Raw genomic sequence first — 23,926 nt, 5'->3', positions numbered from 1 at the left:
ATGGTATTTGTCCACAGCAGAAGAGGAAGGCACAAAGGCTTTGTGCAGAGACCCCAGGAAGAAGAAGATAAATGGAATTTGCAATAAATCCAGGAGCAAAGTTGTAACTTGACTTAAAAACAAACAAAAGGGCCAGAACTGCACTTAAGCTCGGCAGAAGCTCATCTCCCAGTGTAAACAGAAAAGGGCGGACGTGGGCTGAGGAGCCTCACGGGCCTGGGCTGGCAAGGGAGGGGTCTGGAGCAGGGCTGGCCGCAGACTTCCTCTGGAAGAGATGGGCTGTGGGGGAGGGTCTCTGTGGCCTTGTGAAAGGAGAAAGAAGGTGCTGGCACTGTTGTTGTTTGCCACGCATTTTTCCATGACTTAACTTTTTCGAAAGGATACTCTCAGGATTGGGACAAGAAGATTGTTTTCAAACTGGTGCTGGGCAGATAAAAGCTGGGACCAATGGAGAGCAAACAGAAGTGCTGGCATGAGCTCCCGGCCTCAGCCTTCCCTGGAACTGGAACACTGGAGCTCACTTAAGCCTCTCCACGGGCTCAGAGGGGCTGGGTGCACTACACTGTGTTTCCCTCAGTGGCCCGCCCGCATGACCCTGGAAAGGTCACTCTTGCTGCAATCACTGTGCCTCACCTAGAAGTGTGAGGCTGGACTTAAATTATGGCGCCTTGTCTTTACATGTGACACTTTATAATTTACATATGACACTCCAAAATTTACATATGACATGCCACAGTTTACATGTGACACTCCCTAATTTCAACATGCCTCTACACACCTGGGCCTCCTCAACTACTCAAGGAGTTGGGTGGATCAGATGTTATCATCATCTTATGGGTAGGAAAACTGACACAGAGAAGTAAAGAGACCTAGCCAAGGTCACACAGCAAATTAGCAGTTGCCCCAGATCAGTGCAGTGGGAAAGGTGGGTCCTGAGGTACAGTTCCGACTCAGTTAATAACAAACTGTGTCATCTTGAATGAGCTGCTTAACTTCTCTGTGCCTAGGTTTTCATCTAAGATGCAATTCCTTCCAAAGGTTAAACAGATTGGCTCCCACCCTCTTTAACTCTTTGTGGCTGGGTTTTTCAAAGTCAGGAACCCCAGGGAACCCAGTGGTGTGTCAAGGACCATCCAAAACCATAGTTTAAACTTGGCATACCTTTGCGGAGCCTCATTTCTGCACTCAGATATTTTTGGAGGAAAAAAAGTCAACGTAATGAAATCTTTTTTTAAGTTGTAAAACAAGATGGTGATATTGTAGAAGAAGATGCAAAAATTCCAATTTTAAAAGCAAAACAGAAAACTTCAGGGACACGTGGTGCTTGCTGCCGTCTGTTTCCGGTTCTGCAGAGTATGTGTTTGCTCCCTCCTGCCTCCTGGGAGCTTGGTGGGAGAGTTTGGGAAGTGTTGCCAGGGAACCCACCCTGAGAAGCCTGGCTTGGCTCTTCCTAATGGGTATTCGAGCCTCACTAGGCAGTGAGCTGCCCATATTCCTGGTGAAGGTGAGATGGAGCTGTTTTCACAGCATCTCATACGGTTGTTCCGGTCCTAGGCTGCACATTAGAATCACCCGATGAGCTTTCAAACAATACTCATGCCGGAGTCCCACCCGGCCCAAGTGCACCAGAGTTCCTGGGAGTGTGTTTAGGGCACACTGTGTTTTAAAAGCTCCCCAGTGATTCTCAAGTGCAGCTTCCGCTGGGGACACTGACTGACAGTTTCGACTTCAGAGTTCAGGGATCCTGAGAGTGTCTATGTCCCTGGCGGGAAACAGTGGCACAAACAGCGTGTCCCCTACCCTCTACCTACCAACCACACTTAGACTAGCAGGCAAATGAGACTGCATTCGAGAAGCCCACCCCCAGCTAAAGAAAGGGTGCAGAGGTTAGGGGCGGGTGGAGAGCAAGACGAAACTTTGCAGGGGGCAGGAAGGCTGTACTGTGTTGGATAGCGTCCCCCCAAATTCATGTCCTTTCCAGAGCCTCAGAACGTGACCTTATTTGAAATAGGGTCGCTGTAGATGTAATTAGTTAAGACACAGGAGTGGGGTAGGCCCTTCGTCCAATCTGACTACTGTCCTTATGAGAAGAGAGAGAGAGCACATGTGCGATGGAGGTGCACGCCCAAGCACACCAGGGGCTAGAGGAGGATTGGGACAGGCTGTAGAAAGTAAAAGTTCCTCTTCAAAGTTTCCCTTCTTGTTAAACTGTTAGCCAGTCGGGTTTTAGTTTAGATTGTGAGGTCTGGCTCCAGCCAATGGAGACAAGACACAGTAGCAGGGACAAACTGTGTAAGGAATAAAAATTGATTCCCTCCTTTGTTCAATGTGCTCTCACCACTGTTCCATCTGCGATGAGCACCCTTTCTGCAGAAAAATGGCCTTGCTGAGAGAATTAAATTTATGTTCGAGTGCTATTTATTTGCAGCACCAGGGAACAAGCGTTCTGTTTCTAAATAAACATTTTACATATAACACAGGCTCTCCCTCAGCACACCCAGAAGAAACCCACCCTGCTGTGACACCTTGATTTCGGACTTCTCGGATCCAGAAATTGAAAGAGTGAATTTCTGTTATTTTAAGTAAAACTTGACCAAGTCAGCCCTATAGGAAACTAATGCAGAGGCTGACGTCAGTGAGGCCTCCCTTGAGGGCTGGAGCGAGGGAGGCTGCAGCACCCCCCTGGCCACACCGGTGGGCGTCTGAGGAGCCACAATGTTGCTGGCTTGATGCCAGCGGTTATGTGAAGGAAATGAACACTGGTGGGCTCGTTTTACTGAAAAGCTGAGGGGATGGAGTAAACATGACCTGTCCAAAGTGTCACTGTCTGAAGAAAAGAGGAGAACACAGAAGCCAGTTCACTCACTCATTCACTCACTCACTCACTCGCTGACCACCCACTCAGGGAGTGCCACCATGTGCTAGGCTCACAGAACACAAAAGTACATGAGACCAGAGCAGCCTGGCCCTGTCCTCAGGGAGCCTGAGCCAGTGCTCCGCTTATCAGTGAGGAGGAGGGCCCATGGGCACTAAGATTTCTCCAACCTTGACATTCGATGACTTAGAGGGAGGCAGGAGGGCAGCCCCAGGGACCATGGTGCTGCTGCTGGGGCATTTTCTGTGGTCACAGCTGGTAACGGGCAGGGCTGAGGAAGAGGTGAGGGGCTGCACACCCATGAGGACATGGAGCTGGCCCCCTGCTCTCCTGGGGCACCTGGTGAAGCACACTTTACTGGAGGGCTGACGGGATCAGGGACACAAGGTGGCCCTGCCTGGCTGGTGCAGCCACTGGCGGGACACTGCAGGAGGTGAGATGTGCTCAGTGGCCACCGATAATTGTACGAAGCTGAAAAATCTCTAGAATATTTCCAGCCCTTTGCACTTGTCAAATATCACATGGAAACACTAGCAATTTGTGTAGGACTCTTTCCAGAAGGAAGGGGACTTCACCGGCGTGGCCTTGTGCAGGGGGAGTTTCTTGGAGTTTCAGCCCGGGAGTGGGCCGGGCCTCCCTGTTCTGGGCTCACCCCACCTTCTCCAGCCACTCTCGTGTGCACCTGGCCTCACCATGAAAGGCGACTTTCTAGACGGACTCCCCAGCCAGGAGACATCTGCGCTTCTCAGGCTCTTTGGTTTTCCTTTCACATTTTTGGGAGTTACATGACACCCAGCAGCCGGCAATCCTGGCGGGCTAAGAAATACAAAGTTCAGGGCCTGAGGCCGCTGTGGCCTCCACTGTGGTTTTTCTGGAGCTCTGTTTCATTTCGGCTAGAGTGAACGCTTCCCTCCGGAGGCCCCAGCAGGCAGGGGCTGAAGAAAGTTGAAGGAACAGTCGTTTCCACTGTGGCTGGGTGTTGGTCGTCTGGCACGGAGGCAGCCTGACAGCATGCGGACAGGGGGCCAGGGCAGCCGCAGGGCAGGACACACTGAAGGAGCGGCCCAAGGCGAGACGTGGCATGCCCAGGTTCCCTCTCCGTCTTCGGGACAGCTTGACAACAGCAGTAATCATTAACTCCCCAAGTGCTTTTATTATAAGTCCGTGTTACCTGACACTTCAACAGAATTAAAACAGAACTAAAACAGAACAACCATTTGCAGTTAACTTGGCCTTTTATGACCTCACAGACTTTTACACGGAAGTCTCTGGTCACCTTATTTTCAAAGGAAGCCAGGAGGCATGATGGGGACCCCAAAAAGGAGCTGAGAACAGAACCCCAAATCAAAAAGATAAATGAAAAAAACAGATAACGTGTTTTATGGTTGTAAAAGCAACACGTGGTCACAGAGGACAATTTGGAAGACACAGAAAAGTATAAAAAATCCCATAGAAGCTATGCATCCCTACAGACTCTGCTGTCAGTGTTCTGAGCTATTTCCACCCTTCCTGATTGTGGAAACAGCTATTTGCATGTGTGCCTGAAAAACAAAAGTGGAAGCAGATTTGGCACTGCAGTTTATGATTTAATAAGTGAGGCCCTAAAAACCTATAATATTTCAGGTAAATTTGATATAGGGAACAATAAAGGGAATAAAATTAACCCACAAGTGATTGAGGGCCTAATCCATATAAGGCACTCCATTGGGTACTATGAGGGATTAGATGTCTGAGGTTCGGACTCTGGCCTTGAGACACTAGAGGGAGGGGAGAGGAGCATGTAAGAGCAGCTTTGATAGTCATATCCTCAGCTCCAGACATTGGGCCCTCAAAATGGTTTGCTGCATTGAGCAGAGTGCAGCCCATCCCAAAGGCTCCTCATTATTTCTTCCCTCAACAAATATGTACCTGTCCCTACTGCATGTCAGGCATATGGGTGTTTAGGTTTTGGAGCAGGGAAGCATTGTGGTGAGAGCAACGTTTCAGGAGATTTATATGAGCACTGCTGACCAGATGAAAAGCACGATGGGTAATGTTATGTGTTGATTTGCCTAGGTCATAGTACCCAGATATCTGGTCAAATATTAGGCTAGGTGTTGCTCTGAAGGTATTCTTTAGATGACATTAACATTTCCATCAGTAGACTTTGAGTAATCAAATTACCTTCCGCAATGTGGGTGGGCTTTGTCCAATCAGTCGAAGGCCTTAAGAGAAAAGACTGAGGTCAGATTTCAGATTTACCAGCCTCCATAATTGCATAAACAAATTTCTTAAACTCTATTTGCTTTTCTATATCTAATATCAACCTATTATGTATCATCTATCTATCTATCTATCTATCTATCTATCTATCATCTATCCATCCATCCATCATCCGTCCACCCGCCCATCTATCTGCATCCAACCCTGTTGGTTCTGTTTCTCTGGAGAGCCCTGAGTAATAGAGATGGGACTGGACAAAGGCAGGAGGAGGGAGAGCTGGCTGTTCAGAGCGGGTGAGGGAGGTCAGCTGGGCCAGTCAGGATGCTGGGAGGGGTATGTGAATGTATGCCTATGTTTGTGTGAACATCATAACTGTGTGTGTATGTTTGTGCATTTGTGTGTGTCAGTGTGTGTATGCTTATGCCAGTATATGTGTCTCTGTGCCTGTGTGTCTGTGTATCTGTGTATATGTACCTGTCTGTATGTCTTTGTATTTGCATGTGTGTGCCCGTCTGCATATCCACGTGAGTATGTCTGTGTCTGAGTGTCTGTGTGTTGGTGCATGTCTACATGAGTCTGTGTGTCAGTGTGTGTGTTTATCTATATGAGGGTCTGTGTCCTGTGGGGGAATGCAGGCAGTTGAGACAGCTTGCTGGGAGGGAGAGTACAAGCTGAGTCTGGGGACCAGACAGGAAGGTGGACAAGCAGGAAGGCAGGTCACATGGTGGGCAGAGCTGGAGTGGCCCACGGAAGGGAGCAGGAGACCAAGGCCAGTTAGGGAACAGGAGGGCCAGAGGTCAAATGTGGTGCAGAGAGGTCTTTGGGGGCAGTTTAGGGACATACACATCCCATTTCTGCCCAGGGATGGGCTTTTCAAAGGACCAAGCAGGTTGGGACAATAAAGCTTGCACAGAGGGGGTGGCAGTGGAGAGGAAGACCTGGAATCCAGGCCCATGAGAATGGTGAAGAGAAATAGGGCAGTAAGGATGGGAATTGGTTTGGGGTCAAGGATGACTTCAGTTTAGACCTGTTGGGCTTGTGGGAACCACAGAATAAGACTTTCAAGGGTGAGGAGGGGTAGTGACCAGTGTCATGTTCCAGAAAGGACAAGGAAAATGCAGAGTGAGGAAAAGCCACTGGGTTTGACAAGAGGGAGGGGAGGTAGTGGGCCTGCATGTGGAGGGCAGCATTTGTGGGCTCCCTACTATGAGTATATAGAAATGAAAGAACAGGAGAATACCACATGAATTGCAGCAGAGCTGAGTGACGGGAGCCCTGTGCAGATCTGAATGAAGAATGAAACTCAGTCATCAACACATGCAGGCCTAATTCCATTAAGTACTTCCTCTGAGAGTTAGCAAACTGATATCCTTTAATCATGCCTTATATTTATAAAGGCCTTTCTCCAAAGAACTCCAAGTGCTCAAAAACATTAATTAATGCACTCTCCCAGCCCCCTTTAGGGAAAAGTTGGTGGCAGGTATCATCATTCTGTTTATAGGCATGGAAACTGTGGCCGACATGAAAATGATGCTGCCAACCAAGGTCACAAAGCTAGTCTGTGGCCAGGAAGGAGGAGAGCCAGGGAGATGTCTTACCTGGCTCTCCTCCTTCTGCAGCTAGGCCATTCCTACATCACCCATCTCTTGCCAGGACTCCCCGCCGCCAAAAGTTACTGGTGAGACTTGGCTATGAGATCAACTACAGGGTCTGAGGCTTCAGAGAGTGGCTGCAAGATAATCCCAGAGGGATCTTGGGGCCAGGTGTGGGGCTTGGGGACCAGGTCTTTTGTCTGCTCTGTCTTGGACTACATGGGAACATAAGCAGCTTACTTCTGCTTACTTATTTACTACCAGCAAATGCTGAGACCAAACAATAACAAAATTTCCAAACTCAAGAAAGCATGCAGTCACTCAGTTTGTGTTTCACGGGTACCCGCACACAAGAATTCTCTAGAGCTGTAAAGTAAGGAAATACCTCAATCCTTATGCTTCAGGCTGTGCAAAACCTAACCATGTGCTCAGAAGCAAAATGCTCTTTAAATGCAAAGAATATCCAGGACAGCCCACTAAGAAGATGCTTTGGCCACCTCTGGTGGTGATGATGACACCTGCCACCAGCTTTTCCCTAAAGGAGGCTGGGAGAGTAATTAATTGATATCTTTGAGCACTTGGAGTTCTCTGGACAAAGGCCTTTATAAATATAAGGCATGATTAAAGGGTATCAGTTTGCTAACTCTCAGAGCTTGGGTTTTATCAGGCCATGAGAGGAAGGAAATGCCAGGGGTCCCAATGGCAGAGGTGATCCACAAAGCCCTCTACTGTGGCCCCAGAGGGTGCAGATGTAGGGACCATTAACTTAAAGGCACGCAGTCCTCCCCAGGACCGCACCTGCCAATGCCAAGCCCTGTGGGCTGCCGATACCCAGGCTGTTGGATAATGAGGCCTGGCTCCTGTGGGATCAGTTAAGCAGTACACATTCCCAGTCTAGATTTTAATACCCTAGACATGGGTGGACATGGGAAACTCAAGGGGCCACCAGCATGCTGGCCCAATGCCAGAGTTTAATTAGGCCCTAAATCTCCAGTGATTACTGAGGGGCCCAGTCCCCTAAGGCCAGCCAAAGGGAGAAGCATCCCAAACAGCATTGTATCGGCCTCTTTTGAGTCTTTCCCCTCAACTCATTGTTTGTGGAGGCATTGCTTGTTAGTGCAAAGAATCCCTTCCAAGTCACTGAGTAGCTGTACAGAAAATCAGAGGGCTGCTGCTTAATGATCTCGGCCATCTCCTCAGGTAGGCTTTCCCACACCTGCCTGCCGCATCCCGTGGGACAGGGAGTCCTGTAGGGGGACAGGGTATAGATGACCAGAATCACACTTCCATTCTTGGGTTTCGATGGGTGTTTGGTCAGAAGTCAGCAAAACTATGACTTGTCCAGAAAACAGAATGATTAGGCTCTTCGAGAGACCCCAAAGGCCCAACGACTCTGCAGGGCCAGGGCCTGGGACCTGCAAGTGAAGCCTAATCTTTCGGGAGGCCCTGGGGAGGAAGAGGATTACGTGAAGTGGTTCTGAAAGGAGGAAGGACCTGAGACTTTCACAGAATTTGTCTTTTCCTTCTTGTCTCCATCCTTCTTTCATAGCCTTGGAGGGGAACATTCCAGCTTCTTATAATTATGGTGAAGAAGGCCAACACCAGCATGTCATTCATGGTCCAGACCGATTTCCTGATCTGGGTGGCCATGGGTGAGAATAACATTTCCACTGAGCTGATTGATGAAGGACACGGGTACAAGTTTAATGTAGGTGAGGCTGATCTGATGGGAGGTCGTGAGAAGAAAACCTTTCTTGTCTTCCTCTGACTTTCTGTTTTCATTTGAAGAGAGTAGGATTAAGTTCTCAGGTCTCAGAGTCAGATGGCCAGAGTCTGCAACCTGGAGGAGACCACCTAACAATCTGGTCCTACCCATTTGGGAGCCTACTCACCCCATGGTTCCTCTACTTGCAGTGAGTTTCCTAAACAGGGCAAGGCCAGATTCCCACCTTGTGCAACTTCTGCTGTGGCTGGAGAAGGAGGATGCTAGCCTCCTTGGTGTTTACGAAATGAGTTATGATATCTAATGTTAGAATAACGTCCAGCACATAGTATGTTTCATATGGCAACATCCTTTCCCTCCTCCTCAGCCTGGGGTTGGTTGGCTATGGAGATTTGCCCACACTACCACAACTCCTGGCAGCCCCCTGTGTTCAAAGAGTGTGGGAATAGCGTACTGGCCGATGTCCGACGGTCAGCACCGCAGTGGGCCATAAAGCAGCGGCAAAGGGAGCGGCCAGCTCAGATAGGGCGCAGGAGATGAAAGTCGGCCGTGTTTTCCTTTCCAAAGTGCTGCTGTGTTCCTGAAGGCCTGCAGCTTCCTCTGCCCTGCTGGGGATTTTTTTTTCTTCCCAGTTCCTCTCAGTGATATCTTAAGAGGCAAACTTCCAGCACTAACAGGAGGTCTTTTGTTCTCCTTTTCTCAAAGTGGACTTTAACCCAGTTACTACAGACTGAGTCACTGTAAAAACAAACAAATAATAATAATACTCCATTTTCTTAAAGGCTCTTCCATGCCTGCTGACAGAAAAGGGGGAACCTGACACTGCCCTGGGCCTGTGGGGCTCCTCTCCGCCTCCGTCTTCTGGAGGCACAGCCCACGAGAACCTTCCAGAACACACTGGAGCCCGGCACCGTGGAACTGTTCAGCTAGGCTCTGGCTTGTTTGGAATTTCATCTGACTTGAAGGGGCCCGTGGACTCAGAGGAATTTGGGTCTCAACACAGTCCTGGTGGGATTTACCCCAGACCGAGGAATGCTTGTTGTACTCCCGGATCCGCCACACACTAAATTTGGGATGTGCCTCCCTTCTAAACACTTTAATTTCTTTATATATATGTGGAACAGGGGTATTAGACACTCTGCGATTTTATCAGAAAGTATTTTAAGATGGTTATACTGTAATTTCTCCTTTTCCCTGAGTACATCTCCTCCTGGCTGTGAGTTCCTGGAGCGGGAGTGACAGCTGACACATTTCTGAATCCTTGGTCTTAAGCATGGTATTTAGTTCACGGACATACAAGGTGTCTAGTAGACATCTGTTAAAAGGACACATGAATGAATGAATGAATGAATGAGGTTTGAGTTGGTGTGCTGTGCTTGGTGTGACAATGATATCAACAGGAAGCTTCACTTCATCATCATCAATAATAAAAAGGTAAGGCTTAAGGAGTTCCTACTGCTACCACCTCTTTATGTAGAAGTAGCTTTCTCTTCTTGGGAAGCTACTTGTACTTGAGAATTTAGATTTAAAATCAGACCGAGACCGCCATGGGTCTCTAGGACGGCCGTCTATTTTTCTAAGCTGGTCCCCACTTTAGCAAATCCCAGGAGCTGAAGCAGTAGGATCTTCATTTACTCTGTTGGGTTTGTGCCCCCGAGATACAGTCCTTTCCATTTCAGCATCAATCATTTGAAAAGTAAACATCTCACCTTCTTGTGACCTGGCAAGGATAGAGTAGAGTTCTCTCCATTAGGGTCAATTTATATCTGTGTCCTTTTTTTTTTTTTACTTTTATTTTAGGTTTGGAGGGTCCATGTGAAGGTTTGTTACATAGGTAAACTTGTGTTACAGGGGTTTGCTGAACAGATTATTTCATCACCTAGGTATTAAGCCCATTACCCAATAGTTATCTTTTCTGCTCCTCTCCCTCCTCTTCTCCCTCCATCCATGAGTAGACCCTAGTGTTTGATGTTTCCTTCTTTGTGTTCATAAGTTCTTATCATTTAACTCCCACTTATAAGTGAGAACATGTGGTATTTGGTTTCCTGTTCTTGAATTAGTTTCATAAGGATAATGGCCTCCAGCTCCAACCATGTTCCTACAAGAGACATGATCTTGTTCTTTTTTATGGCTGCATAGTATTCCATAGTGTATGAAGTCTTAACAAGGGCAGGAGTAGTGGAAGTCTCATTTTATAGGGAAAATGTTCCTTGGCTGGTCCTTCCTTCCCTACTCTCTATCCTGTCATCCTCAATGTCCCCTAACAACAAGGAGTGGATGACAGTAAACAATTTCAGTGTTGGGACTGAGCTGGCCACTCCCCACTGGGTATGGTTCCCCCAGACAGTGCACAGCTCCTGGCCTAGCCTCAGTTTATTTCTCTGCTGTGGGAGAGCATGGGCCCCATCCTCAGATTGCCTCTTCCAGAATATGCCTTTAAGAGGAGGAGTAAAAAATTCCAGGAACAGGCTTCATGTCAATGACAGTAGCTGGCTAATTTCTTCTGAGAAAATGGAAACCTTGGTCTCCTGATGTGTGCAATGACAGGCACAAGAGGAATTTTCCAATACAACAAGGGAACGAATTTTCTAAGGACAAGCTGGCCGAGAAAAGCCGCCATCTGACTGTGAACCAGAATTAGGTAACGTGGCACCCTTGGAGCAGCAGAGGTGACCGGCTGGAACAGTCGGCCAGGAGGACAGCTGCACTCCCCTCCACCTTCTGGGTGTGTTGCCAATGTCTGCCCCTGACAGGATTAGTGACTTCAGGACAGCTGGATCATTCACAGTGCTGTTTCCTTATGATGGGAAGAGACATGATCTTGACTCTGCTTCTGTAGGAGGTGGCGATGAGGAGTAGCTGAAAGCTAGATAGGTTCTTTAAAACCTGTGACAGGAATGGCGTGTGCCAGGCCTATCTGTTTTGCAGGAGCTTTTACAGCAGCCCAGCTGTTTCCTTCTATGAACTTATTTATTACTCCCTTCGTCCACTCATTGGGCATTACTCTATTGGGAACACGGTCCTATGAACCAGACAAAAAAAGCTGAATTGTTTTAGTCCCTTAGTTTTGTTCTTCCCAATTCCCTTCATCATCCTTCCATAAAAGGAGAAGGGCCATTGTTCTCCCAGCCCCTTTCTTTCTCATCACATTTTCAAAACTCTGAGCTTAGGGTGCTGTGAAAAGGCTTAGGAGAAGGGATGAATCACCCCCATGGTTGAAAACCCACTGAGCAGCTGTCAAGGTTTATAACTGTCCTCCATGAACCCCTGGAACCCTTCTAGGATCCCCTGGAGATGCTCATTACTGATTAGAAAAAAAAAGTTTGGGTACAATTAATTCCCAGTGCCAGTTAGAAACAAAACCTTTCCAAAGCTGTTACTGTCGGTGAGAAATTCACCGTGGTGATGGATGCTGTTTAGGACATCAGACACTCTGTGCCTCTTGCCCCAGAAGTATCTGTTGTGGAAAGGGCTGAAGAATTTGAATCTCCAAAATAAAATGGAGAATAGACATGGGATAAGAAACAGGAAACACATCTGCTGGTCTTTCAGATAATCTTTTTTTCTAAATGTATTTTTCCCCTGATTTGGGAAAATGCAAGTTAATGGGAGGAAACTTGAAAAAAAGAAAAAAAAAAAAGACAATTCCGAAAAAGAAATAAAAGTCAAGTATAATCTTATTGCCCAGAGATAGCACTGTTAACATTTTTATACATATTTTTCCAGTTAAAAATGCACATAATACTTTTTTCTTACAGAACTACTACATTGTATGCATACTGCCTTATAATCTGTTTTTTCTCTTTAATAATATGGTTTGAACATTTTCCCATGAGATTAAGCCTTCTTCTGACACATAATTTTAATGACTACCTAGTATTCCATCATATAGATGTTAATTTAACTAATACTATATGGTCGAAAATTTAGGTTGTGTCTATTTTTTTTTTTTTTTTTTGAGACAGAGTCTTGCTGTCGCCCAGGCTGGAGTGCAGTGGCATGATCTTGGCTCACTGCAGGCTCCGCCCCCTGGGGTTCATGCCATTCTCCTGCCTCAGCCTCCCGAGTAGCTGGGACTACAGGCACCCGCCACCTCGCCCGGCTAATTTTTTGTATTTTTAGTAGAGATGGGGTTTCACTGTGTTAGCCAGGATGGTCTCGATCTCCTGACCTCGTGATCCGCCCGCCTCAGCCTCCCAAAGTGCTGGGATTACAGGCGTGAGCCACTGCGCCTGGCCTGGTTGTATCTATTTTTTTTGCTAGTATAAATAACACGATGTAGACATTGGGGAGACTGACTCAGGCTGCTCCCTTGTTCTGGTCATAAGTCACTTAGCCTTCCTTAAAAGCCATTGGTCATTTGATGGGCCAGACAGACTTCACAAACCTTGCTCCAAACACAAGGACAAATTTAATCTATTCAAGCTAGGAGTGGCCTTGGATGTTCTCTTAATTCCACAGAAACACTGATGTAAAAAGACAGTTATACTCAATTCATTTGTTCATAGATGCATTATTTCAGACAAAACAGCCTCCCTTCACTGATTTCCCTTTGGCCCTGGCCATCTTTTCTACAAGGCAGGCAAGCTTATTGTAACAGCAAAGGAAGCAAAACGCCTTTAGCAAGGTAAACCTGTAGAAGCAACTGGAAGCATGTATTCCAGGGTGAATCATTTTTAAATCATCTTCCATGTTTAGGATTTTCCATGTAAGTGTTCTGCTCCATTAGAGTGGATAATTGGGAGGGAAGAGAATAAACATTCCGGTGCTCCTAACATGCTGAGGCGTTTACCGAGATGCTGTGGTTCGTCTAGGCAGAGGGGAAGGCATCGGCTTAGGGGCACTGAGTAAATACTCAGTGGAGAAACTGGGGCAAAATCTAGGCTGCTGGATCCTAGTTTGTCTCAGCTTCAAGAAACTCAAGCTGCCACAGCGGGTGGCGGGGTGCCTTAGTTCACCTCCTGTTTCCACATCTCTGATCCTTTAGCTCAGCAGCAAGCCAGGGAGAAAATGTACTCCATGGTGAAGGGCATGCGCTGTGTGCCTGGGACATTTGGTCTGGGGAGGGGCACCTGAGCAGGTCACCTGTCACTCCATTGCCCCCTTTCTCATTCTTGTGGCCCTACACACATCTCCAGCGGCCATTGGATGAGATTGCTAAGGACAAAATTCTCACTGGAATGGCAAAGTCTCATACCTGTAATCCTAGCGCTTTGGGAGGCTGAGGGGGGTGGATCTCTTGAGGCCAGGAGTTTGAGATCAGCTTGAGCAACGTAATGAGACCCCGCCTCTACAAAAAATTAAAAAATTAGCTGGGTATGGTGGCACACCTGTAGTCCTAGCTTCTCAGGAGGCTGAGGTGGGAAGATTGCTGGAGCCCAGTTCAGTTCAGCTTGGGTGACAGAGCAAAATGTTTTCTCTAAGAGAGAGAAGAAAAAAGGAAGTCAAAGTCTAGGCCCTTTTGCCTTTCTCTGAGGCCCTGAGGCTTCCTGAAGAGGATGGTTGAAGAAGACCTGATAGAGAGAGAGTGCAAGGGGTATGGCATAGGAATGTACATAACGGTAGACATGTGCAAAAGAATGTGGGTGGGGAAGAAGTATTCGTGTGTGCGCACACAAACTCTCTCTCTCTTGCTCTGTCTCTCTTTTCCTTTCCCTCTCTTCCCCACCGCCTCACTCACTCATAGCTTAATGGGGTTTCTGGGAGAGGAAATTGTGGTCTCAAATGCATATGAAAAGTCCTGGAACAAGCTCTCAAAAGCGCATGGGGGTGGGGAGCACGGGGGTTGGGGGAATCACAAGACTGCCCTTGGGCAAACATTTTTGTCCCACCTCTCTTTTCAGCTGTCCTAATGTGTCATCAGACACCCCTGCCCAGCCTGACAGGCCCACATACACAAACAAAGTGCCCCAGTGAGCCATTCCTTTCCCAAGCCGCTGAGGGGTCTTCTGGGAGTTGGAAAGGATTCCTTCTGAGCTGATCCGGCACTGGCTGATGAGCTCAGCTGTCTCCTCTTCTAGGAAAGATTTACTGCAACAGAGCATGGCTGCCTTCCATCCCCCTCCCAGCCGTCTTTCTTCCAAGCCAGAGACTGAGGTTGGGGAGTTGACAGAGGGAATGCTGGGAATAGATCAATATTTCTTCCCTGGGTGATTGAGGGGCTGCACAGACAGTGGGAGCCTATCTTTGTGCCCATAATTAGACAATAGTGGCATCACTATAAATGCCAGCCCTGATACATTCCCCACTTCCAGCCAGCCCAGGTGCCAGGCATCTGCATCTTGGCCTCTGGAGACTAAGAAGGAAGGGTCCCATGCCCATCTGCCAACCTTTTATACTAATGATGTGAATTCCCTCTTGTCCCATTGGATTTCATGTCTCCCTCCCCATCAAACCACCTACAGAGACAGGCCCTAATCAGTTCCTACTACAATTTTCTTCTCTCTGCCACTGTGACAACTTGGCCTCTACCCGCAGCTTCTGCCCACTCAGCATCAAAGGGCCCAATGATCATCGGCTGGTGAGAGCTTGAGAGCCCACCAGAGAGCCCACCATGGGCCTGGCCCTGTCCCAACGGCCTCTCACATATTAACTCATTTAGTCCTTAGAACAATTCCATGAGGTGGGCAGTTATTATTCCCGTTTTCTAGATGAGGCTACTGAAATGAAACCCAGAGAGGTTCATTAACTTGTCCAAGGTCTCACAGCTAAAGAATGGAAGATCTGAACTTAGCAGCCTAGCTCTGGAGTCCTGCCCTCGAGGCCATGCTGCAGGCAGGAATAAATCAGTTCCAGTCCTGCCAGCCCTTGCTGCTGGCCCAGTTCTGACCTGGGGCCTCAGTCTGACAACAAGACTTTGTCTCGCTTCTGTGCCTAGGTTCCTTCTCTAGATACCTGGTATGTTCCACTTTCTAGGATACCCTAGGATGCAGGGTCCCTCGTTTCAAGTTCTGGAATCCCACCCTGAGCCCATTCTGATGGTCATGGCCACGGACCTTGCTGATAGATCTCAGACCATAAGAATGACATATCACTCAGTCCCATATCCCACGCAGAGCCAAGAGCACGGTGCCCTGCACACACAGGAGCTGTTCAAATCACATTTGCCGAAGGGAATCAATGCCAAAATGCTCTGTGCCTCAGTTTCCTCATCTATACAATGAGGCAATAAGAATATATCCAGAGTTGTGTAAGAATGAATTAAGTGAATCTATGCGTCTGGCATGTGGCCAGTGAACAGTGAGGGTTGGCAGTTACCATTATCGATGTAGTGGTCGCTTCTATGACATATGGCAGAACTTTGAGCTCTAGGATTCTAATCCTGGCCCTGCCACTTCTCAGATCTAAGATCTTTGGCAATCGAACCAACTTTTTTTCCATGCTTGTTTTCCCATTTGAAAAGTTGCATAGTGATACTTGTACCTCACAGAGATTCTGAGAATTATGAGATAATATGTGCAAAGTACTGTACCTGGCCCAGAAAAAGATCTCAACAAATGATAGCAAAAATTATTAGTATTATGATTGTTATTATTTTAAAACTGGGGTGCATATGCTTACAACATTTGGGGCCACTCAGTATTCTTCCTGTGACAGACTCCTTTCTTTGATACACACACACACACACACACACACATCATTGCATACACCTTTGCCCCTCCCTGCTCACCAATGAAGACATCTGGGGTTTAGCCATTCCCCATCAGCCCTAGCTGCAGGGGAGGGGGCTTAGGAGCTTGCATTCGTGGAAAGCCTCCATTCCCCCACTCCTAATACTGAGGGGACACAGTATCACGGCCATCTGGAAGGAATGGCTTGACCAGATCCTTCAGGGAGTAGGACTGTCAGAGGACAGGGAGTGTGAGCTTCTCTTTGGCCACCTGGAAGTCACCTGCCTCCTGAGTGTGTGCCCAGCTCCACACAGTCCTAGGTGGTGAGACAGTTTCCCAGGGCTCCATTTCTCCATCAGGATCCAGAAGTGAAAGGAGAGAAGAGGAGTGACAGCAGGACTGTGAGGTCCATCCAGGTGGCCGGCCAATCACTTCCACATCCCAGGGGCTCAGGACTGCACATCCAGTGGCTGTTCCAGATCCCTAAAGATCTCCCCAGGCCTGCCACAGCGCCACATGGTAGCGGGACCCCACCACTCCTTAGCAATGGGGTGAGAGATCCTTGTTGCAGCTGTTTGTGGGGAACCCTTTCCTTTTCACTCACAAAAATGAAAAGAAGCACCTCCCCCCACCCCACCGGCCACACACACACAGGGGGCCTGGCTCTGGCAAGGTGCAGATGCCCAGGTAAGAAGAGCATCAGACCCATCGGGCTCCTCAAGTTGATTTGATTTGAATCATCGGAAGGATATCGATTATCATAGCACCATATGGTTGTTTCTTGAGAAGCATCCATAGCATCCATGTTGGGGGTGTGTATTCAGAAGGGATTTATTTAGAGATGGAAAAGCCAATGAGGTGGCTCCCCTGTTTGTCTTTATTAATGAATCTGTGACAAGTAAAGCAAACAGGAGAGGCGTCCTCAAATCTCTAGCATGTCTGTTGTTCAGCGCGTCCAGAGTCCCTGGCAGAACCCAGCATGGAGAACAGTCACTCTTCTTGCTCCTACTTCTGGGACTTCTTCCAGCTTCCATTCCCCACTGTCCCTGTGCGTGTCACTATGCCACTGGGGACCCAACTCACTCTCCTGTTGCTGTCTTCTCCAACCAGCCTCCCTTAACCCACTGGGGGAAAGATTCTCCACCTCAGCCACCAAAACATAAATGAAGAAAAACTGGAGTTTTAATTTGTTTAAATAGGAAGGAGGGAAGAAAAGAGTCACTAGTGAGACACACAAGGCCAAACCATCAGAATGAGGTTGGGCAGGGCAGGAACGGAGGGGGAGAGGAGGAGTCCATGGCTGCCTGGCCCATCTCAAGTAGGAGCAGTCGCCTAGTGAGAACTTCATGGGGCCATCTATCAAGGCCCCTCCATGGTGAGGGTGTTAAAGGGGAGATATTCTAGAGAGGCCACTCTGCCCTGCCACCCATGGTCAGCACTGGGTAGATCATGGGCAGATAGAGTAGTGAACGGTTAGCTGAATTATGAAAATGCCGTTAACAGGTGATTCGGCATCATTGCCCTCCTAGGAAGAAGGGCTGCAGAGACACAGAGAATTTGAGGTTAGATGGCCTCTTGTGGGTAATGGGTCTAACTCCAGGTAAGACAGCCAGGTGGTGTCAACATTTAAGATTCCAGGTAGATTTATTTATACCTGCAGTGAGAAGTTCAGTTCCAGTCCTCAGGCTTAGGAGGTAATAAAGGGGTCCCAGCCCCAGGCACCTTTGCCATAGATAGACTAAATGCTGAAGACCTGACATCGCCAGGTTTTCTTTGCTCTGGGAACCAGACTGATGGGACAGGCAACCCCCAACGCTGCAGGGGAGGTGACTGGGAACACCCTGCCATGCTGGCAAGCTGGGGGCAGTTGCAGGTGTAGATCCGAGGGGTGGCCAGACTGGTTTCAAGCCTGCTCATGGAAAACTGGTTCTTTTTTTTTAACAGCTGTCAACTTGGCCCCCTGAGCCTGGGTAGACTGGCTGGCCAGGCAGAGCTTGAAGAGATGCATGGCAATTGCAGTCTCAGCTCTCACTCCATCAGTCAGCCCAAGACTCCTTGGAAGCACAGAGGCGGACTGGTGAGTTAGTGATGCTCTGCACATCTTGCTGGAGGCTGAGGCCAGCACTAGTTTTTGGAATCAGCATCTGGGTGACACCCCAGTTGGCTGCTCAGGGTGACCTCTGTGAGGCTAGGCAGAGGATGAATGTGAAGTGTAGGGTGGAGGCAGGGAGGAAGGCTTTGAAATGGGCTGGGTCTGAAGTGGCAATAAATGTCAGTGCAACATTAAGAAATACACACCATGGGTACAGATCTGAATGCATATGGAGTGTGTGTGTTTGTGTGTGTATATGTCTGTGTGAGCTAACACAGACATACCCAGCTTGATGAGCTAACGAAAAAGCCAAAAACTGAAAATGGGGAGGGTGGGGGAAAGCCCTTTCTATCCCTGTAACCATTAGAAAGAAAATAAAGTCCAAATTGCGTTCAGGGCTGCTGGGACAGAGGAAGAGAGGCAAGAATGGAAAAAACAGGCCATAAAGATGCCAGGGCTCCTTAAGCAGAAACATCTGTTGAAGTCATAAGACTAGGGGCCTGGCCAGGCTTCTAACAAACCCAGGAAGAGGAGCGTCTGTACGGGATCAGGACTACCCTCATCTGCCCTGTGCAGGGCCCCTGGGACCAGCATACGTGCAAAGGAGATACCCTCTCCAGGGCTCAGCCAAGGCCTGGCTTCTAGCGGCAGAGAAAGGGAGAGGGAGGAAGGGATGTTCCCAGGCGGGGAGGGGCCTGTGGCAGTCATGAGGGCAGTGATGTGACAGCCGTTTTGAGTGTGTATTTATTTAAAGCTTTAACTCACTGAGGTAGCCTGGTGAGCCACATGTCTCAATTCCTGCAGCTAAAGAAAAAAAAGTGAAGGTGGGGGAGGGGAGGGTCAGTTGCTGACCTGCACAGGAATGGGTGGCTATGCTCGCTGTTTGCAAATGTAGGCCACTCTCTCATTTGTAATTTTCAACAGAGGCCAGCTGTTCAAGGTTCGCCTCTTCTAATGACTACAAAAATGGCAGCTACCATTTATTGACCATATTCCACTCGCTGTACCATGTTCCTTGTATCACGTTACTTAATCCGCCAGTAATTCTGTTATCCCCAGAATGGGTGGAGACATGCATGGCTGTCTTCAAGGAGATTCTCATATTAGCATTATCATCCTAGGAGGAAACTGAGGCTTACAGAGGTTAAGGGAGTCGCCCCAGGTCACCCAACCGGTACCCAGGAGCTGACCTGCCCTCCTTTCCTCTACAAAACTAACTTGAAAAGCAGCTTTAGCCAAGCCCCGTTGGGAAAACAGCTTTGCAAAATCAGCCCAGCATTTATGGAGACATTGAGGTCCCTGCAGACCCTGGTGGCTTGTCCATCCCTGTGTTCCATTACATTAGCTTGGGAAAGCAGGAGGGGACTGTAGTGACAGAACACACCAACACCAAACAAAGAAAAGTGGGGTAAAACTCCAACCCCTACGACAACAAGAGAATACTACTGTCTCTCAAGGAAACTCACAGACGGTGAAAGAAATGAAATCCAGACTCAATACTACTCGTTTGTGGGGAACCGCCAAGGAGCCATTTATCCATTATGAAAGTTACATGTTGTATCTCCTCTTCCTGGAACACCCCTGTCCCCAGACCTGACCCTGCCAGACCACATTCATTCAGTTCCTTCACCCACAGTGATCTATTCTACACGAGAAGGCTTGGTCCCTCTGGGGGCACTCTGGATCTTAATTTCACATGGGGGTAGCTGGAATGAAAAGCTTACCACTGTTGGCTCTAGCGTTCATGGTCAGGGGACTATATAAGTCCCCCCAGAAAATAAAAAAGTGAAATAGCAAGAAGACGGACTGAAGCTGCATCTCCTAGGTAGTTGCCTTGGGGAAATAAAGGATTTTGATGTTCCCTGAGCAATCGTCTCTGTGCTGCTAACATTGACTAGGGTAGGAGCCTGCTGGTACCAGGTCAAGCTTCACATCAGCCCTTTATAATAGGTTACATCATCTCTACTGTAAAGGGGAGGAAACTGAAGCTCAGAGAGGGAGCTTAACTTACCTAAAGTCACATACTACTGAGTGACAAAGCTGGCATTAGGAATCCACAAGGCTGGGATGAACGCACCCATATGTTCTTTCCTGTGCTCCACTCTGCCTCAAGCTCCAATGTGCCTGTGTCCGCTGGCCAGCTTGTTAAAACCCATTCTCTGATTCCGTAGGGCCTGAGATTCTGCTTCTGTAACAAGCTCCCAGGTGATGCTCCTGCTGCAGGTTCCAGGCCCACACTTAGAGGAGCGAGGATCTATACCACACTGTCTTTTTAAATGCACCATGTCTGCCATCTGGGCTGGCATTTCTCTGCCTCTTCAGTGCAGCTTTCCCACCAGAATGCCAGAACTGACCAAAAGCCACACTGTGCAGCCCAGTCAGCTATGCTATGTACCCAATTATTGTAAATCTTACTCTTCCCTATGACTTGGCTGAGTGTTAAAAACCCACCATCAGCCTTGGGTAACAAAGGCTGGCGGAGGCCTGCTTCGGTGCAGCTCAGAAGCTATGGAGGAGGAAGCTGCTCTGCAGGGCTGGGGTAGGACTTGATACGGTTCTGGATCTCGGCGGGGATGGATGTGCTGAAATCTCTCTCATATGGTCTCTCCCACAAGCTGACGGGAATTTCCTGCTCAGACCAGCAGAGGAATTAGGGGTTTGCTTCTCCAGGGCCAAGCTCAGTGGGAAAAGTAGGAGCAAGCAAGAAAGCAAGGGGCTGCCTTTGTGTGAGCCCAGCTGTCTTGGGTTCCTGGTTCTGCTCCATTTATAGCTGGGGGAGGGACCTTCTCCAGCTCATAATTACAGCCTGAGATTCTGCATTTTCCCAGGGCTTGCTCAAAGGCTCTGAGTACAAATCTTTCAGGAGGGCTGGGGTGATCTGCATTCCACAGAAAGGAGGGGCTGGGACAGGCTAGAGCTCAGGTTTGCTTTCCAGCACAAAGACAAGCTAGAAAGACAACCAGAAAACCCAACCCCAACCTCTGCAGTGCCCTGACCACTCTCCCCTCTTTTGCGTGGACAGAGGGGTTCCTTCTTTCAAGACACTATTGAGGGCCTCTTATGTGCAAGCACTGTGCTGGACACTGACATGTAGCAGAGAGCAGGAGCCCTGGCTGCTGCCCTCAGGAGCTCAAAGCTGGAAGGAGCCAACTTTTTTTTTTTTTTTTTTTTTTGTGACAGAGTTTTGCTCTTGTTGTCCAGGCTGGAGTACAATGGCGCAATCTTGGCTCACTGCAACGGTGCGATCTCAACTCACTGCAACCTCTGCCTCCTGGGTTCAAGTGATTCTCCTGCCTCAGCCTCCCAAGTAGCTGGGATTACAGGCACACACCACCACGCCCAGCTAATTTTTGTATTTTTAGTGGAGATGGGGTTTCACCGTGTTAGCCAGGCTGGTCTCAAACTCCTGACCTCAGGTAATCCACCCGCCTCAGCCTCCCCAAGTGCTGGGATTACGGGGGTGAAACACCACGCCCGGCCATGGAAGGAGCCAAGTTTTAAAGGGGGTGACTGGATTTCCATGGGGTACATGCTGAGAATGGGAGTGTCTGTGAAGCCGAATCAACGTGTTCTGTGCACATTCCCTACCTGGCTGTGCTGATCATGACACCTGGCCTCCTCTTTAGGCCCACTCACCTGCTCTCACTGCTTTGCCAGCATGGGTCTCCCTTTACTCCCTGGCCTGCCCCTACCTCCCCTGACATTACCCTTGGAACCCATTGGACACCTTGGTTAAAACCAGAGAAACACATGGGCTTGCATTTCCATGGGCATCTGGAACCGATCGGCACAAGGGCCGGTGAGGTTCTTGGGCGTGCTGCAAATGTTTGCCTTGGTAAAAAATAAAGGTGTGTGGAGGGGAAAGGTCAGGTCAGGCAGGGAGGAGACAAGAATCAAGGCTGAGTGTGCACCATGGAAGAAGACTGAGCTGGGGAGTTGCTAGAGGTCCATCTGGTTACTTGAGGCTCATCATTGCCCAGCTTTGAATAGTCCTCAGGGCGAATCACTGCCCTCAGAACTGGACTATCGCAGCTCTGCCTCTCCGTGCCGGCCTCGGAGAGTTCTGATTGCAGTTTTTCACCCCCCTTTAATTATCTTCTCTTCCATAGGCTAGGAGGTGATGGGGGTAAGGGGGGTCTGCAGGAAGACTGATTCATGCAGCCGATTCACTATGAAACGCAAAGCGTAACGTGCTGTGGATGCTTTGCAGGGCCTTGATGAGATCTGCAGCAGATGAGCTGTTGCCTTGGCGACGCTAATGAAAAGCAGGCTTCAGAGAGGTCCAAGAACCCCCGTGGGCTGAGTTATCTCCCCCCTCTGCAGCTCTCCTTGCCTCCCCACCAACAGCCTCAGATCAAACTCCCCGAATATTTATAAAATCTCTACCAGAAACAGAGAAAGTCAGCCGCCCAGCCAGGCGTCTGCCCACGTCTTTCCGGAGCTGCTCGAGTGACACTCTCCAACGTGGCTCATTATTCTGTTTTTCTTCCTTGCAGTGAGCAGGACAACCAGAGAGGGGGGCGGGGGAGAAAAAAAAAGTTTGCTCTGCCCTGTTCCAGCTGATTTTGACTTGGGGAATTTACTTAGCATTTAGGGGCCTTACCTGGGACAGGTCCCCAGCCCCTCCCTGTCCCCAGCCCCTGCCTACCCTTCTGCCCTCTAGTTTGTTGCTCCCTTTGTCCCACCTTTGTTAAAGATGGGCTCTGACTTAGAGCCTGTTTGGCTATTCCTTGGTTGCTTGTTTAGCCCATCAGCCTCCCGCCTGGGGCTCCTTGTCAGGCCCTGGGAAAGTCTGAGGGGAGACTTGCTAAGAAGCTCTCTGCACTTCCACAGTGGAAATGCGAGGGATGATGGGGATTGGCAGCAAAAGGAGCTGGCCTCCCTGCCATGGTGAAGCAGGAATTGGGCTTATTCCCTCTGAAGAAAAGGGAGTTCCTGAAATTCCCCATGGGGAGACAGCAGGGAATCAAGGCTGGTCTGAGAAAATCTAGGTGACCGCCGCCTTTTTTGCCTGCTGGTTATTAAAATGCAAATAACTTAAATAATAGAGTATACAGAGGTGGGATGCACCTCTCTGGGCTGTGTCCTGCCAGAAAATGGGAAGGCCCCATTTGCCCAGTTGAGTATATCCTGAGACCGCCTTTCCTGACTGCCGCATCCTATGGGTGAAGCAGACTTCTATGTAGAGAGGCATCAAGAGCTTGTGGCAAGTCCTGGATTGGGCTAAGAGTGTTGAGTGTAATTTGAGTGTAACGCCCAGCTCTGCCAAACCCTGAGGGCTCTGCCTGGCAAGTTACAAAACCTTCCTCTCTCTCGGTTTCCTCATCTTCAGAAAATGAGGATGGGACTAGGTAGTCTTTAAGATCTCTTCTAGTTCTATGATTTCTACATAATATGGAAGAATAAAAATGCCATATGGTATAAAGTACTAACATGAACATAATTTGTGGGCCAAATGTTGGGTCCAGGTGGTAAACAATACAGGTGATAAAGCGGGAGAAGAATCGATGGAAGTGTTGGGAACCTTGGACACATTGGGAGGTAAGGTTCTATAGGGAAGGCTGATCGGGGCAGGAGGGCAATGCTACGGGAGCATGAGCGTTAGAGAGAAGCAAAGAGGCTTGCTCGATTGTAATAGCTCCTGCCTCCTGAAGATTAATGAATTTGCTTTGAGTGACTCCCACCAACACCCTGGCTACAAGAGGTGGAAGGAAACCAGATCAGTAACAAGATCAGGACCCTCAGCCATTGGCTTATGTGGCCCCAAGGAGGTCCTAGGTTCTGGCAGCTGAGGGATCTGACTCTCCAGAGATGTGTCCTTTTGTCACCTTT

General features: G+C 48.7%; 1 protein-coding gene across 3 annotated transcripts in view; it reads right to left on the bottom strand.

The window, feature by feature from the left end:
* RAD51B (RAD51 paralog B) overlaps nucleotides 1-23,926 on the bottom strand; it is a 915,086-nt gene that overhangs the window by 124,432 nt on the left and 766,728 nt on the right. Inside the window, exon 11 of one of the 3 annotated variants that reach the window (XM_030812469.1) lies at nucleotides 5,039-5,079. The exons of the other annotated variants lie outside the window; for them this stretch is intronic. Coding sequence (XP_030668329.1) covers nucleotides 5,039-5,079 — 41 coding nt within the window. The remainder of the gene's footprint in view (nucleotides 1-5,038; nucleotides 5,080-23,926) is intronic. 3 annotated transcript variants of the gene reach the window in all.

The sequence above is a fragment of the Nomascus leucogenys genome, chromosome 1a, assembly GCF_006542625.1.
Source record: "Nomascus leucogenys isolate Asia chromosome 1a, Asia_NLE_v1, whole genome shotgun sequence".
In the NCBI taxonomy this organism is placed as follows: Eukaryota; Metazoa; Chordata; class Mammalia; order Primates; family Hylobatidae; genus Nomascus; species Nomascus leucogenys.
Note: the sequence above shows the minus strand (reverse complement) of the source record. Positions and strands in the feature narration are given on the sequence as shown.